Below are 18,005 nucleotides of genomic sequence, written 5' to 3' on the forward strand. Positions count from 1 at the left end.
CAGCCTCCAGCGCAAACTCAATCGGAGGAACGCTTGATATGACTACGTGAAGTTTTATAAAGCTCATCCTCTATCTGAGGAGCGCTTTACATGAGTTCCACTTATGTACAAGTTCAGAAGTTACAAAATACACAAACTGAAGCATTTAAAACTGGTGAAAAAAACCCACAGAAATCCTCAAAGCGGCTCTCCCGGCACAGTGGAAGAGCCAATACTACAATATTCACTGCACTCGGAAAACTCACCCCATAATGCTTTGTGGGGGATTTCTTTTTAAAAACATTTATGCCTATAACTCAGCCTGTGCTGGTCCTACGACAATGGGACCACCACCAAATTATTCAGCACGACATGCTCTGTCAGTCACCTCAGAGTCCCAACACTAGGTGGGGTGGGGGGCAAAATAGTAATCTCTCTCACCACTCAGTCTTTTCCAGCTCTCTCATGGCTAGAACTTTTCTTTTACAGCCTGGAGTAGTTTGTGATGTAAGGGCCTTATTTGTAATAGTATTGCAGTAGGCCTGAAACTGTGTAAGGCGCTATGATCTGTAGGGGATATATATATATATAATTTTCTTTTTTCTTCAAACAGCAGGGGGGTGGAATTTATTAAAATATCTACTTGTCCAGTGGACAGGTTGCTTCTCAAATCTACTTGTCCTGTAAAAAGATCTACTTGTCCCTTTGGTGCCATGTAGTGTGGCGACAAATTATGGCAGCAATCTCATTATGTAAGTGCTCTGATAATAGCCTCTCTGATTATGCCAGGGCTACTACCATAGTAGGGCTTGAATAATTGCAGTTTCAATCCCTACTGTAGCAATTTCCTTATTTTGCCACCTTTCTGCAGGTCTGCATACTGGGGCTGGACGAAGCAGTAAGCAATAGTTCTAGGGCTGGAATGCCTTTGAGTCTGCAAAACTACTAACCTGCATGTTTTAAAGATTTTTACCAGCTTCTCTCTAATATTTTCCCATAATAAGAAAGGTTGGACATTTACTCCTGACAATGGCAGAATTAGAACTTCTTCCAGGGTTGGGAAGAAAGTGGCTGGAGGCAAATGCTCAATAGATTTTTACATGAGCAAATCTACACATCGTATTTACCCATGCTAAAATACAGTTCACAAATATTTTATAGGGGTACGACATATACCATGGGTGCACTTTTGTGACTTTCTTTAAGAATTTGGGGCCACATGTAGGTAGGTTCAGATTTGCGACCTGCAAATTGCGAGTCGCAAATCCGAATGTAGGATGGTGTCCCTGACACCATCTGTGATTCGCAAGGGCTTCGCAAATGCCCACCTCATGAATAATCATGAGGTGGGTCGCAATTTGCGACCCCCTCGCGAATGGCGGCCCTCACAGTGATGGTGGCCTGCTGCAGACAGCAGACCACCATGTCTGTGACTGCTTTTCAATAAAGCATTTTTTTTTTTGTATTGAAGCCCGTTTTCCTTAAAGGAAAACGATATGCATAACAAAAATGAAAAATGAAACGTTCTTGTTTCATTTTTTCAGAGCAGGCAGTGGTCCGCAGGACCACTGCCTGCTCTGCAAAAATGTTTACAGTGACATTCACAATGGGGAAGGGGTCCCATGGCGATCCCTTCCCTTTTGCTAAAGTGTTAGCACCCATTTGAAATGGGTGCAAACTGCGATTGGTTTGCGCCCGCGGTCACAAAACAATCCTACATTGCACTGCGAGTCGCAAGTGGGAAGGGAATACCCCTTACTAATTGCGAGTCGCAAACCCGTTTTGCGATTCGGTAACCAGGTTACCGAATCGCAAAACTGGGTTTGTGCATCGCAATGTGCTTTTTGCATGTCGCAAACAGCGAAAGTCGCTGTTTGCGACATGCAAAAAGCTACCTACATGTGGGTCTTGGTCCCTAATTAGGTCTGGTGTTAACAAAGACATTTTATTTTTATTAAACTTCTATTTCTGTCTCTTTCGGCCGGCTTTACTGTGAGTGATCACATTCTGCTCTTCCACAAGGAGCATATTGCCACACAAAGTAGTTTTGTTCAGTGTCAGGAACTACAGTGGCAATCAGTGACGTAACGAAACTGGAGGGTGCCCCTTTGTAAAGAACATGGAGGAGCCCCCTCTCCAGACTCACTCAGGGCAGGTGCTGTGCTGAAGGGGGCCCCTGGAGGTCGGCTGTGGGGCCTTTGTTATGCCGCTGGTGTGCTTTTAGAGTTCAAAACTTTTTGGGCGGGGGGTTTGCCAGTGTTTGTCGCAATGTTGAGGGCCTGGTAGCTCCCACAACAATAAAGTGTTACAAAAGCCATGTCAAAACAAGACACGCATTGATGAAACTAAAAGACTTATAAAAATATGTCTCATCAGTTGGCTTTGTCAATGTTTGTTTATTTTCATGCTTCCCATAATCGTGTTGAAAATGGTTACACTGATTTTCCATTAGAAATATTTTTGGGAAATACTAGCATGCATCAACACATTTTACTAAATGACACTTCATTTGCATATAATCAGAGAGCATTCTGGGAGCATTATACTTAGCCTCATAGCCTAAACTTTTCAAACATGTGTATACATGTTTTTTTTTTTTGTACTCGAACCAACGTTAGTAGTGAAGTGTGACCTTAAAGCATTTATTTACAGCACTCACCCTAATAATGAAGGCTTTCAAATAATGAACCATAAATACAAGTTCGAACAGCATTGTCTTTTGGAAACGCATTACCTCAAATGCAGAGAGTTCCACTCTCTGTAATCAGGCAGCCAAAGGGCTTGTGCTGCACAGGGGGTTGGCAAAGGACAAAGTAAACCTAAAAACTTGTTGCCCTTGACCCCAAACAAGATGTCCCGGGTGTCGGGCGATAGGAATTCCACATCCCTGAAACAGCGATTGCTTGTACGCTGCACTTCAGGAAAGTTCATATAATTTTATTTCAAAATAATTTCATCACCCACGCCTTTCGACAATTTAATAGAAATATATATATTTTTTAATAATGGAGAAAACCCATACCTGTTTCCCTTGTTTGTCACCCCCTTGTGTCATGGTCACATGCTATAGTATGTATTTTAAGGTACTGGGGGATGTGAGTTCTGTGTTTGATTGGCTGAAACTTCAAGAACTGGACACTATTGGATTCATAGTCCTGCAGTCTCTCGGAGATAGTGTATCTGATTATTTGTTTGTCTCCATTACCATTTAAGACCCAAACTCTGTAGTGCCATTCTTCTTGGTCTGAAGGTCTGTCCTGCTGCAAAGAAGTACAGCTGGACATTTTCACTGCACATAATGCAATGACATCTGCCTACAGTGGTAAAAGTGCTGGGGATAGGTTTGTTTATTGGTCAGGCCCAGTATCAGGACTATTAGGCTGGAGGGGTGGAACATGTCACTAATCGCATCGAATAACGTTTTCCTATTTTATTTGGTGTTTCGGACTCAGCCATAACAGGTGTGTGATTACCATTGCCAAAACATCCCCTCCAGCATTTCTCATGTGCATTTGGTACCAATACGTAGTTATTTTGATTAAAGCTTTCCTTGACACAGTCTTGTGCATCTTGGTGTAAACCCCACTCCACTCTAGATGCAAATAAAATGTCCTGTTTACTTTCCCACTTTTTGACTACAGAATCACTGGGCTTTTCCAGAATGAAGCAGAAACTTAAATATATCTGAGATACGTTTCTTAATATACTCCTTCATATGTAGCCATTGCTTATGTTACATTAATGGTCCACTAGCCCCAAGTGTTAAGAATGGGATTCATTGCCCAGTGTATGACTAGATCTTCCAATAAAAGTAATAGGTTTCTTTTATGTTAGATGAATGTGTGTTGGAGTGGCAATATGAATGTCAGAGATTTTAGGATGCAGGTTAAGCGGCAATGGATTATGAATAACTCTTACACTTTTCCCATTCTCTTTGTGTAATGTTTTTGGGAGGTCATGCAGAGCCCCACTTGTTCTGTTGTTCTATCTTATCTGGAGATGTAGGAAACATATTTGAGTGATTTCCAGCACAAATAAAGTGTCTTTTAAGGATGGACACGTTGTATAGAGTCACAAAGCATGGTTTTATCTCATTTATCAGCTCATTGATAACCACCCTGTTTTTTTTTCAGGATGAACTCTTTGATGTGCATCATCAAGAAAACAGAAGAGAGACAGTTGGTTGAATCTATGCATATTCCCAAGTCCTGAAGCCAAGCACCTTTCATTGAGGATTTGCGTGCTGAAGTCACAGGTAGAAGCTGCATATATTACATGTTTTCATGAAGAGGGGAGAGAAACCGGAAGGCCATCGGCAAATGAGGCCTAAAACATTTCCTGCCAGTAACTTCACTGGTAGTAGCCACCAGATGTTGCTGGAAATAAGGGAAAGCCTTCGGCATCTCCCAAAGCCATCGGAGGCAGTCAAGGCAGAGCAGAAGATGGGAAAAGTGTCTGCTGATGACTCTCGACAAGGACGCAATCCTCCAAAATTTGTGACACATCATAGAGCCCTACAACAGATCCGGAACTCCCTGCTTCCTTTTGCAAATGAATCAAGCTCTTCAACTCGTGGGGGCTATGATATCAACCAGCAGATGTATCAAGACCTGCTCGAAGCTGGGTTTGAAGAGGTGAGCATAGGTTGCTTTTTGCCAGTGGTTGTAATTGAGTTGCTTACTGAGTTAGTTTTTTTTAACCGTTACTTTAAACCTCTGTTCCAGTATTTTAAGTTATTTGCATTTTATTGTATTGTGTATGTTTTCTTTCCTCTTGTGTTTGTCCCTCCCCTGGAGCATGGATGCATTGCTATAATCTTACACAGATCGTATTTTCAGGCACTACATTTTGCTTTTGGATTAAACACTCTGTAAGAGTGCAAGTTTTTTGCAGCTGTTTCCCTAGTATGCTTCTCTTTCCCACTCCCAGCTGCTGAATGTGGTTCCTCCGCACTCACTGATACACTTGTCTTCGTTTGTTCTCCTGGATGTATTGCTTTCTTACGCGTACGCTTCTACCCACTCCCAGCTCGCAATGCACTCTTTTCTCCCCTGCCCTCACTTTGCTCTTCTCTCTCCCCTGTTTGTTGCTCCCTCTGCATTGCTTCCCTACCCACTCCCTCTGTATTGCCTCTTCCCCCCACCTGCACCCTCAGTGTTGCCTCCATGTTGTTGTATCTCATATGTGTTCAGTGCTGCTTCTGCACGTCCTGCCTGTGTTTCTTCTCTTCACCACTTTGCCCCTGTTTTGGTTCTGCCCATGTTGCTTCCTCCACCCTTTTTCAAAAAAAGATTTCACACTTTTTTAGGTCGAGTGTGCAAGCGGTTTGACATGTTAGTATTGTGTTCTTTTGAATATGCCCATCACTTTCACTCGTTCATTGGCTTGCCTTTCAAAAATCCTTTGTTATCATTGGTAAATAATTTACGTTTGTCCCTCCTTGGGGTGGTTTTGTTACCGCCTTGCAGACTGCCCCTGTTACATGGATAATTGCACGATTCTGATATGTTTGACTGTGAGCAAACTTCTTTTTGCTTTTGTCTCTCCTTCTTGCTGATGCTCATGGTGCTTTGAATCGGCTTGCTTATGTCAACTGTTTTACTTTTCATTTTCAATTTATGTGGCAAGAAGTCCAGTTAGGAATTTACAACGCCAATAGGTCTAACTGGAGCAAATGCGAGACCAATTGCTTTGCAAATGCTTATTCTATTCGCCGACCTGAGTTGGATCGACAAAGAATAAAGCAACTGCGCCATTTTGTAGGCACACATGTGTTTGCGCACCTACAAATTGAACCAGTAGGCATTTTTTTCTACATTTAGGCATTCTCCAGATAATCGGGAAAGCTGTACAGCATGGCTTAATATGGAATCTGTTTGGAAGTAGAGGGGCAGGCTGTTCTAGGACTTGGCTGCTGTGTATGAGGAGGAGTGGCCTCCGCTGCGATGGATGCAGGGTGTGTGTGCGAGGTTTAGCGAGACAGAGTGTAGATGTCTTGCTGGGACGTAAAAGCTCAGTCGATGGTTGATGTACGACAAACCTAAGTTGTGGAGAGCCTTGTATGCAAGTGTGAGGATTTTTAATTAGCATCTCTTCTGGACGGGGGACCAGTGGAGGTTCCTAAGGAGTGGGGTGATGCTTGAGTGCTTCGGGAGGTTGAGTCTGGCTGCGGTGTCCTGTAGAGTTTGGAGTCTTTTAAGAAGCTGGGAGGACACTCCGGTGTACAGCGCATTGCCATAGTTGAGGCGACTATGACCACGGCTTGTGTGACTGTCTTTCTGGTGTCTGTAGGGATCCATTTGAAGCTTCAGCGAGCATAGGGATAATGTAGCAGCAGGAGGAGACGACTGAGTGTTGATTCATGGACAGTTGGCAGTCCAGGATGATGCCAAGGTTTTGTGCATGGTCTGATGAAGAGGGCGTTGGTCTGAGTTCTGCTGGCCACCAGCTGTGGTCCCATACGAAGGTGTTCTTCCTGAAGATCAGGACTTCCATTTTGTCAGTGTTTAGTTTGAGGCAGCTCTTTGTCATCGATGTTACGGAAAATGGCTTTGGTGTTCTGGGGATCTTCAGTGAGTGATAGGATTAGTTGAGTGTCATCAGCATAGTAGACTCTATTGAGTCCATAGGATCTGATGTTGTTTGCGAGGGGGTGGGGGGAGGTCATGCAGATGTCGAACAGGGTTGGGCAGAGGATGGATCCTGGGGGTATGCCACAGGTGATGATCTTGGGTGTAGACGTCAAGGGAGGAAAGCTGATGCTCTGCGTGCGGCCTGAGAGGAAAGAGGTGATGTACTTAAGGGTATTATATTGAATGCCTATGTTGTAGAGTCCGTTGAGGAGGATGTGGTGGGAAATTGTATTGAATATTGCAGAGAGGTCGAGAGCTGCCGACTCTCCTCTGTCTAGGAGGGCCCTGATGTCGTCCGTGGCGGCGATCAGTGCAGTCTCCGTGCTGAGGTTTGCCTTTAATCCTGATTGTGAGGTGTCCAAGGCGGTTTTGTTTCATGTAGTCTGTGAGCTGTTGGTTGATGGCTTTCTCAAGCACTTTGGTCGGGAAGGGGGGCAGGGAGATTGATCTGTAGTTTTTGAGGTGTCTGACCTCTGTGTGCTTCTAATCATCCGGAAAACATTACTGTGAAGATGGAGGTGTTGAAGATGCATGTTAGTTCCATGCTAATAGTGTTGGCTTTGAGGTTGAAAAGCCGGTGGGAGCAGGGGGCGGTGGGTGCCTCGGAGTGGATTGATGACATGATGGCTGAGGTGGTCTGTGCGGTAATCTGGCACCAGGTGGTTATCGTGTGGCTGGTTTTTGCTGCCTGAGAGATGTTATCTAGGCTAGAGGTGGGGAATTGGGGCTCGGTGATCGAAATTGTATATGGTGGTGATCTTGCGGTGAAGTGGTATGATAGGGTGTCGTACAGTTCCTGGGATGGGTAGATTGTGGTCTCTGTGGCTATCTGGTTAGAGAATTCCTTGATGATTCTGAAGAGTTCTTTCATGTGGTTGGCTGCGGTGTTGATGCGGGCAGTGATTGCTGCTCTTTTTGCTGCCCTGATGTGGTGATGGTAGTTGTTGAGGGCTACTTTGTAGGTGGCTCTGTTGGAGAGGGTCCATGGTCACGCATCATTGTTTCTCCAGTTTGGGGTTTCTGAGCTCTGGAGTGTACCATCTCACTGGCTTGGAGGTGTAGTTGTCTTTAGCTGGTTTCAGCAGGGTGACTTTGTCTGCAGATTTGATGATCCAGATGGTGAAGTTTTGGACGGCCTGGTTGAGGTCACGGTCTGCCATGGGCTCGGACTGTACGGTGCCTAGGGCTTGTGCCCATAGGGTCTCAGTTACCTTGACCCAGCTCCGGTGGTGGGGTGCTGAGAAGCTTGGAGGAGGTGTGATGGAAATTGGAGATGGTAAAGTGGATGATGACGTGTTCGGTCCAGGTGCGTTCAGTCACATGGGTGAAATTGATTCTGTCGCAAGATGTGAAGATTGTCTCCAGTGTATGTCAGGATTTGTGCATGTGTTTGGTGAACATTTGGGTGAGGCCAATGTTGCTGAGGTTCTCTGAGGTAAGTGGAGTTGGTGTTGGGGTAGTTAAGGTGGAAATTGAGATTGCCAAGTAGGAGGTAGTGGAGAGAGTTAATGGCGTGGGGGGCGATGAGGTTGGAGATGGCATCGCAGAAGGCTGAGCCTGGTCCCGGGGGTCTGTATGTGAGGGTGCCTGGCATTGTGGTTTTGGCATTGTTCTGGAGTCAGACGTTGACGTGCTTCATGCGGGGCGTTGGGTCTTAGTCGTTGATGAAGCATTGGATGGTTTCCTTGAAGATGATGGCAATGCCCCAGTCATGTTTGTTGTTGCGGTCTCGGTGTAACATCTTGTAGCCATCAGGGGTGGTGGTGTCAAAGTTTTTAGGAGGGTGTTATGCATGTTTCGGTGATGAAGGCGACGTCTGGTTCGTGGGTGGTGTTGGTGTCCCAGATTTCCATGGCAAGTTTGCATAAAGAGCGGGCATTTAGCAGGGTGCACTGGAGTGGTGCTTGGTAGTTTGTAGTCTTTTGTGTGGGCGTTAGTGTGCGCAGGTGTTACTGTGTTGCAGGAGAAACTGCAATGTAAGCAGGTGGAGGGTCCTTTGGTTGAGAGTGGGGCGGCCGTGAAGCAGCTGTTGATGGGGTGATCGACGTTCAGGGCCTGGATCTCCTTGGTGGTGTAGCCGTGGGGGAGTAGGAAGACCAGGGGTCCTGGTCACGGTCCAGCATGGACGTGCACAGATGGCTTGCCGGCGGTGCCCCCGCTGTGTGTGTGTCCACTGCGTGGCCGGCCTGCAGCCTCCATTATATGTCCTCTGAAGTGGGAGGGGCCAGGGTGGAAGGCAAAAGGGCGGGAGCAACGGTGGCACAAAGGAGTCGTTACTGGGGGGGGGGGGTCAGCAAACGCAATCATGCTCAGGAATGTGCGTGGGGCTGTCGCAGTCAGGCTCAGGAATGCAGGCGGAGCTTTCAGTGCCAGGCAGGAGAGCCGTGGAGTGACTGAGGAGCTGGGACTAGCCCAATCAGTTAGGCCCTTCTCACCAAGGCCAAGCTGCGGCCTCCATTATATGTCCTGGGAGGTAGGAGAGACCGGCTTCCGAGGTGGGAATGTGGATAGGCATGAGCGGCAGTGTTGCAAAGGAGTCATCGGAAGGGGCGTCAGCCGACGCAGTCAGGCCAAAGAATGCAGGCAGAGTTGTTGCAGTCAGGCTCAGGAATGCAGGTGGAGTGGTCAGCGGCAGGCAAGAGGGCTGTGGAGCAGCTGGGGAGCTGTGACTGGCCCATTGGGTCAGGCACTTCTCAATGAGACCTCGCTGAGGCCTCCATTATATGTCGTGGAAGGAGGGCTGGAGCTGCAGTGGCGTAAAGGAGGCGTCAGCAGACGCAGTCAGGCTCAGGAATGCAGGCCGAGCTGTCAAAATTAGGCTCAGGAATGCGGGCGGAACTGTCACAGTTATGCTCAGGAATGTGGGTGGAGCTATCGGAGGAAGGCAGGGGGGGGCCGTAGAGCGGCGTGAGAGCTGTGACTGGCCTAGTGGATTAAGCACTTCTTACTGACACCACGCTGCGCCTCCATTATATGTCCTGGGAGGTGGGAGGGGCCGGGATGGAAGGTGGGAGGGCGGGAGTGGCAGTGGTGCGAATGAGGCATTGGCAGGGACGTCAGCAGACACAATGACGCTCAGGAATGCGAGCGGAGCTGCCACAATCGGGCTCAGAAATGCAGGTAGAGCTGTCGCAATCAGGCTCAGGAATGTGGGCAGAGCTGTCAACAGCAGGCAGGAGGGCTGTGGAGCAGCTGGGGAGCTGTGACTGACCCAGTGGATCAGGCACCTTTCACGAGATTGTGCTATGCATCCATTAAATGTCCTGGGAGGCGGGAGGGATGTGGACGGTAGGGCTCGAGCAGCAGTAGCGCAATGTAGGTGTCGGCAGACGCAGTCAGGTTCAAGAATGCATCAGGCCCAGGAATGTGGCCGGAACGCTCTCAATCTGGCTCAGGGATGTGGCCGGAGTTGTCAGCGGCAGGCAGGAGGGCCGTGGAGCAGCTGGGGAGCTGTGACTGGCCCAGGGGGGTCAAGCACTTCTCACGCTTTGGCTTCCATTGTATGTCCTGGGAGGCAGGAGTAGCAGTGGCGCAAAGAAGGCGTTGGCAGGGGCGTCATCAGGTACAGTAAGGCTCAGGAAGGCAGACAGCTCTCGCAGTGAGGCTCAGGATTGTGGGCAGAACTCGCGATCAGGCTCAGGAATGCAGGCAGAGCTGTCGGCGGCAGGCAGGGGGTTAGTGGAATGGCTGGGGAGCTGTGACTGGCCCAATGGGCCAGGCACTTCTCACCGAGACCACGCTGCAGCCTCCACTAAATGTCTTGGGAGGTAGAAGGAGCAGAGGTGGGAGGACAGGAGCGGCAGTGACGCAAAGGAGGTGTCAGCAGGGACATCAGCACATGCAACCAGGCTCAGGAATGCGGGCAGAGCGGTTTCAATAGGGCTCAGGAATGTGGGCGGAGCTGTCAGTCAGGCTCAGGAATTCAAGCAGAGCTGTCTCAATCGGCTCAGGAATGCAGGCGGAACTGTCAACTTCAGACAGGAGGGCCGTGGATTGACTGGGGAGCTGTGACTGGCCCAATGAGTCTTGTCTGAATTGTTTTGAGTCTTTTATATTCTTCAGTCTTAGGTTTTTGTCAAGAGATCAACACGTTTGTCCTATCTTGATATGTTGAGTCATGTATCTTGATTCTCTGTTGAGAGATGGTGCCTGTTGGTTGTCTGGGATCCTGTCAATTTTCTTTTTCTTTTTTTTTTTTTCAGTACCTGAGAGAAGTGGGGCTTTTTTTTTCCCTGTGTACTTCCCTAATGTTTGACAAAGGGAACCGTATTCACAGAGTCATAGTTTTGGAGAACTTGTTGTGAAACAGTGTAGATTTAGCTTGGCCACTCAACAAGGGATGGTGTGGTTCTGCTCTTTCGTCAGCCAACACCCTTTCCACAGCACTCTCTTGGTTTCTGTCTGGACTGGATTTAAATAAGTTTTTAGGGTTGAGTGTGCAAGCGTTCTGTCCCTGTTGTAATCTCTCTGTGGGCTTTTAACCACACCCATCTCACGCCCTTCATTTTGATTGGTTTGTGGGCTTATCTTTTAAAATTCGTTTTATTTCATTAGTGAATGGCATGCATACGTCATGCCTTTTCTGGTGTTTAGCCTTCCTCGAGTGCCCCGGCCAACTACTGAAAACATACGAGGCTCAATGTTTTCCGTGTGGTTTCTGGACTACCTTTTCTCTTTATTTCATAGGCAGCGCGATCTCGCTGGACACTAATCGAGCGCTTTTCTTGACTACGGCTTTAATTCTATTGTTTATCCTAGCGCTCCTTCGCAAATTCAAGGTTTTAAGCGGCGCAATCGTGCTCGTTTTTTTACATTTATTTATTTTTATTATTACTATTCAAATGCAAAACATGACCGGTGTTTTTGTTATGATTAGTCACCTTCACAATCATGGCCTGGTGCTTTAAATCGGCTCCCTTATGTGAAATTTTGTATTTTTCATTTTCAGCTTATGTGGCAAGAAAAGTCTGGTTAGGAGTTTACAACGCTAATAGCTCTAATTCGAGCAAACGTGAGACCAATTGCATTGCAAATGCTTATTTACCATGCGATCTTGATCCTGTGTTCTGGATACTATATTGCTTACTTTGTGTTACTTGATGTGTCCTGTTTGGATGGATATGTTAACCCCGTATCTTGATAATCCCAAGGACCTCAGCATTGCTTAGGGACTCACTTCACCTGTAAGGAGAAAAGAGGTTTTGTTATTGTATGACATGTTTGGATGCAATAGCGGGAAACTGAGAGGCTCTCGTATACTGGTCAAGTAGCACATTGCGTGAACCACATGATTTAGTTTACATGTTTAAGCCATGCCCTTGGTTACAATAGGCCACACCTCATGGAAAGAATTCTAAGCTATGCTTCTTTGGCAGCAACCCTTGAAGAACTGGGGCCTAATACGGGTGGAGGGGTTGGGGAGGCACACACCTTTCCCCTTTTGCATTAGAATGGTGCCTGGGGTGTATTAATTCTCGGGCATGGGGGCTACTCTCCCCTCTTCACTTTTTATTGGAACTGACGCCGGGGCCAATTAAGGGTCCTGGAGGGAGCTGCACGCCCCCTTTCCTTAATAAATATGTTTTGGCCCCAGAGTATGGGGCCCCAGGGCCCTAAGACTAACGCTACGCTGCACACACCAAATGCAGTGCACACTGTGGGGTTGGCAGACTGCTGGGCGTTTGGCCTCAGGGCCTGGCAGCAGGCCAAACCCAGTGGCCAACCCCCTGCAGCACATGGCCAAAGGCAATGCACAACATGGGATTGGCTGCCTGCAGGGAATTGGGAGAAGAGCCTGGATGCAAGACACGTCCTGCAGCTAACCCCACACTCACATGACCAAAGGCCCATGCACAGCATCGGTTTAGCTGCCTCCGGGTGCCTGCCTGCAGGTAGTTGACAAATGGCCTAGCTGTAAGCCAGGCTGTGTGGCCACTCCCATTCTGTGAATGACGAAAGGCCATACTCAATGTGGGGTTGACTGTCTGTGGAGGGATTGGCTGCCTCTGAGTGAGCTGGCCGCAGGCCAGGCCCTTTTGTCAACCCCCTGCTATGCACATCTAAAGGTTGTGCACAGCGTGGGGTTAGCTACTTGCAGGGGACTGGCCAAAGAACTGGCCGCAGGCCAGGGCGTGTCGCCAACCCCCCACCGGAGATGGCTTTACGTATGGTAATAAAATATTATTTTACTCTATAAAAAAAAAAAAAAAAGTTAAAGTAATGTTATAGTTAGGTGACTATGTGAGTGACAACATTAATGTTTTGAACTAAAAAAAAAAGCACAGCAATTTGCCAGTTATAGTTAGCAGAGCTGCCTATTACTTGCTCCCCGCCATGCACTGCTCATGATTTCATTTATTACATCACTGAAGACAATCAAGTGACATCACTGACATATAATATTTTTAATTGGGCCTGTTGAGTCTATGGCATAACAAAATCCCATTAAAATTGCTGGTACACTGGAGACTGAACTAGGGCACTACGGATAATAATGGGACACTAGGGATTCGAGACTGAGCCCTTAACCCTCATCTCTATTCTCACTGTCTCCAAACTCTCTTGTTCATAGCACCTTCTCCAGTTACAGGCCCATCATGAGGCATAGCATACCGTGTCACTACCTAAATCGCCACACAGACCTCCCAGATTGATTCTCTCTCCCATCACTATTCACATGTCCAGTCAGTTTGAACTTTTTCTGTATGTATTCACCTCGTTCAGCAGTGTTCACCTTTTCTATCAGTATTTGCCCCTCTCATTACTGACCAGATTGCTCATCGCTCTTCCCATCCCCTTTCAATGTTAATTCATCTAGATATTGTTCACCTCTCTCCTGTCGATGCTCCTCCCTTTCCTTTGTGTTCTATCCTATTACTGGCCAATTTTCCTACCACTCTCTGCAAACCCTTCCTCACTTACTGGGCAGAGTCCCCTACTCCCCTCATGGTCCTCCACTCCTTTCAGTATCCACGTTCAATCCCATTTATTACTGCCTACCTCCTGAGGGCCATGAGAGCTTGGTAACTCTCAAAATCGTCCCACTTGGAATGGTGAGTGCTGCACTTTTTTTTTTTACTTTGGGACGCTGCCATGTACAAAAATCCACAAGACCTAGACACATCCGAAAACTAAACATCTAGTTGATTCCAGGGTGGTGTGCTTCACATGCACCCCGCACCATTTCCTTACCCACAATGCCCTGCAAACCTGCAACTTTGCTGGAAAGCACACATTTTTCCCACATTTTTGTGATGGAACCTTCCGGAATCTGCAGTAATCCACAAAATTCCTACCACCCAGCATTGTCTCATCTATACCAGTAAAAATTCTGCTGCACTTGTCAGCCTAAAATTTTTTTTTTTCAAACTGCCCTTTTGGACCCACTTTGGTTCCCCCTCAATTCCGACGTGTTTTTGTCTCTTCCCTGTCACAAACACTTGGCCCACCTACACAAGTGAGGTATAATTTTTACCGGGAGACTGAGGGGAACGTTGGGTGGTAGGAAATTTGTCCCGGTGCAGTGATCCCACACAGAAATGTGGGAAAAATTTGATTTTTTTAGCTAGATTTGCGGTTTGCTGAGGATTCTGGGTTAGAAAATATTGGAGGATCCACGCAAGTCACACCTCCCTTGACTCCCTCGGGTGTCTAGCTTTCAGGAATGTCTGGGTTTGGTAGGTTTCCCTAGATGGCTGCTGAGCCCAGGACCAAAAACGCAGGTGCCCCCCGCAAAAACAGGTAGTTTTCTATTTGCTAATTTCAATGTGCCCAGATAGTGTTTTGGGGCACTTCCTGTAGCGAGCACAAGGCCTACCCACACAAGTGAGGTACCATTTTTATCGGGAGACTTGGGGGAACGCTGGGTGGAAGGACATTTGTGGCTCCTCTCAGATTCCAGAACTTTCTGTCACCTAAATGTGAGGAAAAAGTGTTTTTTTAGCCACATTTTGAGGTTTGCAAAGGATTCTGGGTAACAGAATCTGGTGAGAGCCCCACAAGTCACCCTGTCCTGGATTCCCCTAGGTCTCTAGTTTTAAAAAATGCACAGGTTTGGTAGGTTTCCCTAGGTGCCGGCTGAGCTAGAGGCCAAAATCCACAGGTAGACACCTCTGTTTTCTGTGGAAAAATGTGATGTGTCCACGTTGTGTTTTGGGGCATTTCCTGTCGTGGGCACTAGGCCTAACCACACAAGTGAGGTACCATTTTTATCGGGAGACTTGGGGGAACATAGAATAGCAAAACAAGTGTTATTGCCCCTTGTCTTTCTCTACATTTTTTCCTTCCAAATATAAGACTGTGTAAAAAAGACGTCTACTTTAGAAATGCCCTGTAATTCACATGCTAGTATGGGCACCCCAGAATTCGGAGATGTGCAAAACCACTGCTCCTCAACACCTTATCTTGTGCCCATTTTGGAAAGACAAAGGTTTTCTTGATTCCTATTTGTGACTCTTTATATTTCAGCAAATAAATTGCTGTATACCCGATATAGAATGAAAACCCACTGCAAGGTGCAGCTCATTTATTGGCTCTAGATACCTAGGGTTCTTGATGAACCTACAAGCCCTATATATCCCCGCAACCAGAAGAGTCCAGCGGACGTAACAGTATATTGAGTTCAAAAAATCTGACATTGCAGGAAAAAGTTAGAGTAAAACTTAGAGAAAAACTGCTGTTTTTTTCACCTCAATTTCAATATTTTCTTTTCAGTTGTTATTTTCTGCAGGAAACCCTTGTAGGATCTACACAAATTACCCATTTCTGAACTCAGAATTTTGTCTACTTTTCAGAAATGTTTAGGCTTCTGGGATCCAGCATTGGTTTCACACCCATTTCTGTCACTGACTGGAAGGAGGCTGATAGCACAAAAAATCATTAAAATGGGGTATGTCCCAGTAAAATGTCAAAATTGTGTTTTCTGATTCAAGTCTGCCTGTTGCTGAAAGCTGCAAAGCTGGTGATTTTAGCACCGCAAACCTTTTGTTGATGCCATTTTCAGGGAAAAAACCACAAGCCTTCTTCCTAACACAAAATCTTCACTGTATTTTGGCTAATTTCTTGGCCTCCTTCAGGGGAACCCACAAAGTCTGGGTACCTCTAGAATCCCTAGGATGTTGGAAAAAAAGGACGGAAATTTGGCGTGGGTAGTTTATGTGGAGAAAAAGTTATGAGGGCCTAAGCGAGAACTATTCCAAATACGCAAAAAAAAGGCCTGGCACAGGAGGGGGAAAAGGCCTGGCAGCAAAGGGGTTAAAGGTGTGGCACGTGGGGCGGACTCTGAGCGCACCCTGCTCCAGGGAGTGGGTCCCACCCATGCCTCGTGGAGTTGCCTGACCCCCCCTCCTCATGGCCCAGGGATTCCCATTTGAAGGCTCCGCAAAACCAGACTACACCGTACCGGCGGCAGCAGCAGCAGCGATTCGAGCCGAGCGCAGAGATGTCCGTGAGGGTGCAGCGCAACCCCTGGCAGATCAAATGCGAGTCCCTGCTTCCGCCGTGGGTGCCTGGGTTGGGGAGGGGAGTGTCAGTGTGCCATGTACACAAGTAGAACTTGGTTGCTTCTCACACTAGCGACCCCACGGCTGGCAGAATGCGAGTACTTACCTGAGAATGGAGCAAGTGGGGCTGGTGCAGGACACAGTCCATGGAGTGGAGCAGGTGGTCATTGTACGGGGATGATTGTCCAGGGAGCAAGGGGCAATGATGCATGGAGTTGGGGGGGGGACAAGAGGTAAGTACATGGAGTGGGGAACTTGTTGGTACACTGTAGGTAACTCTGGAGTATGCTCTGAATCTGTCAAAAGACACCCCGAGTGTAATTGCTCCACATTCTTGCTTTTCGTTTGCATATATGTTCATGTGTTTTTGAGTGGTGAGGGGCAGCCCCTTGATGAGTTAATTTGTGTTGGTGGGGAGGAGGGGGGAAAGTATTGTCTCTACTTTAAACTGAGTATTACTATATCTCACACTTCTCCTCGCGTTACATATTGCCGTGTACGGGGGCGTGTCCAAGATGGCGACGTGAGAGGACGCTCAGCAGAGAGCTCCGCTCACAGCCCCAAAAAAAGATCCTGAAAACGCCTGTATCCCGGACTCCCTGACTTAAATCGAGGAGAGTCAGGAGTGCTGTGTACTGTCGCACGCCACGGACCTACCAATGGCGACGCGCGTCACCATAGATGCGATCCGGACTGGGCCTGTGCCGGCTGCGAAGCGATGCCCGTGGCCAAGCCCTACTGAGGACTGACGCAACCCGACTGCCGGAACCGGAGCCAGCAGCAGTTGAGGACGGAGGACACTCGAGGCGAGGAAACGACGTGAGCAACCGGCTCTCGCTGCGGGCTGACGCCCTCGGGTGCCGGGTCGGGCCTAGGGAGATTGCCGAAGCACCGCGGACGTGTGGACGGCGCGGGCGCTGAGCTCGGAAACGGCCCGACGGCGCTGACATCGGCGGAGACAAAGTGGAGGCCTGCCGGACCCAGTGGTGCTGAAGGGCCCTGAACCGTGCAAACACGACAGAGAGCACCTCCAGGAGCAAACGAGACATAAGGTTAGGGCACGGTGGAAAGGAAAAAAAAAAGAGTACATAAGGACTCACCTGCTGCGCGGCCGGGCCCATATGAACCTTACCACGGGGCGCGAGACGGGGATGCACGCGCCGCGAGGAACCACGGACGCTAGCCCAGCCCGGGGCCTCTGGAGCGGCCCTTTTGGGGTGCGCGCGGCAGAGGCCCGGGCAGAGGCTGTAGCCTGACCCGGCCTGACGTCGTGGTGCTGCTGGAGTGCTCTCTCCCCCGCAACCAACCGCACCATAGCACGCAAGCGGGCCTCCCTCTGGAGAGCTTTTTGAGGACACCCAGGCAAAGACAAAAGCCCACGAGAGCCGGCACACCCAGGGCTAATACAAACTGAGACGCCCGCGTCGCTTTGAACTATTCATTTGACGATCCGCGATAAATTTGCAGGGTGCACAAAACACAAGCAAGGCATAAACTTAATTCCACAATTAATGCACAGCGCGCCTACAACAGACACAACTATGGTGAAACTGAAACCCCCAAGGGGCCAACTTGAAGCCAGACCCTCAGTCCCATTATTAGAAACAGACACAGAACTCAACTCACACGCTCTACGCAAAGTGACGGAGACACTGGCCGCCCACTCCACACAAATTGAGAAAGTGCTGCAAGCTGTACTCGACACCAGAATATCACTAGAGGGCAAAATAGACACAGTGGTGGCAGAAGTCAACATCCTTCGAATGGAACATTGGAAACTAGCAGACAGGGTCACTACAGCTTAAACAACCCTCGAAACGACACAACCTGACATCGAAGAAATGAAACTCCGTCTCCAACTCCAAGAATCTGAACTACTATGACTGCACAAGCG

The 18,005-nt window shown here is 48.0% G+C and overlaps 1 protein-coding gene across 2 annotated transcripts in view; it reads left to right on the plus strand.

Annotated features, from left to right (window-relative positions):
* The window catches only part of LATS1 (large tumor suppressor kinase 1), a 232,468-nt gene that overhangs the window by 35,202 nt on the left and 179,261 nt on the right, over positions 1-18,005 (plus strand). For both annotated transcript variants that reach the window (XM_069235307.1, XM_069235308.1), the window contains exon 2: positions 4,113-4,613. In XM_069235307.1, coding sequence (XP_069091408.1) covers positions 4,263-4,613 — 351 coding nt within the window. In that variant the 5' untranslated portion in view covers positions 4,113-4,262. The remainder of the gene's footprint in view (positions 1-4,112; positions 4,614-18,005) is intronic.

Source organism: Pleurodeles waltl, chromosome 5 (genome assembly GCF_031143425.1).
Source record: "Pleurodeles waltl isolate 20211129_DDA chromosome 5, aPleWal1.hap1.20221129, whole genome shotgun sequence".
Classification (NCBI taxonomy): domain Eukaryota; kingdom Metazoa; phylum Chordata; class Amphibia; order Caudata; family Salamandridae; genus Pleurodeles; species Pleurodeles waltl.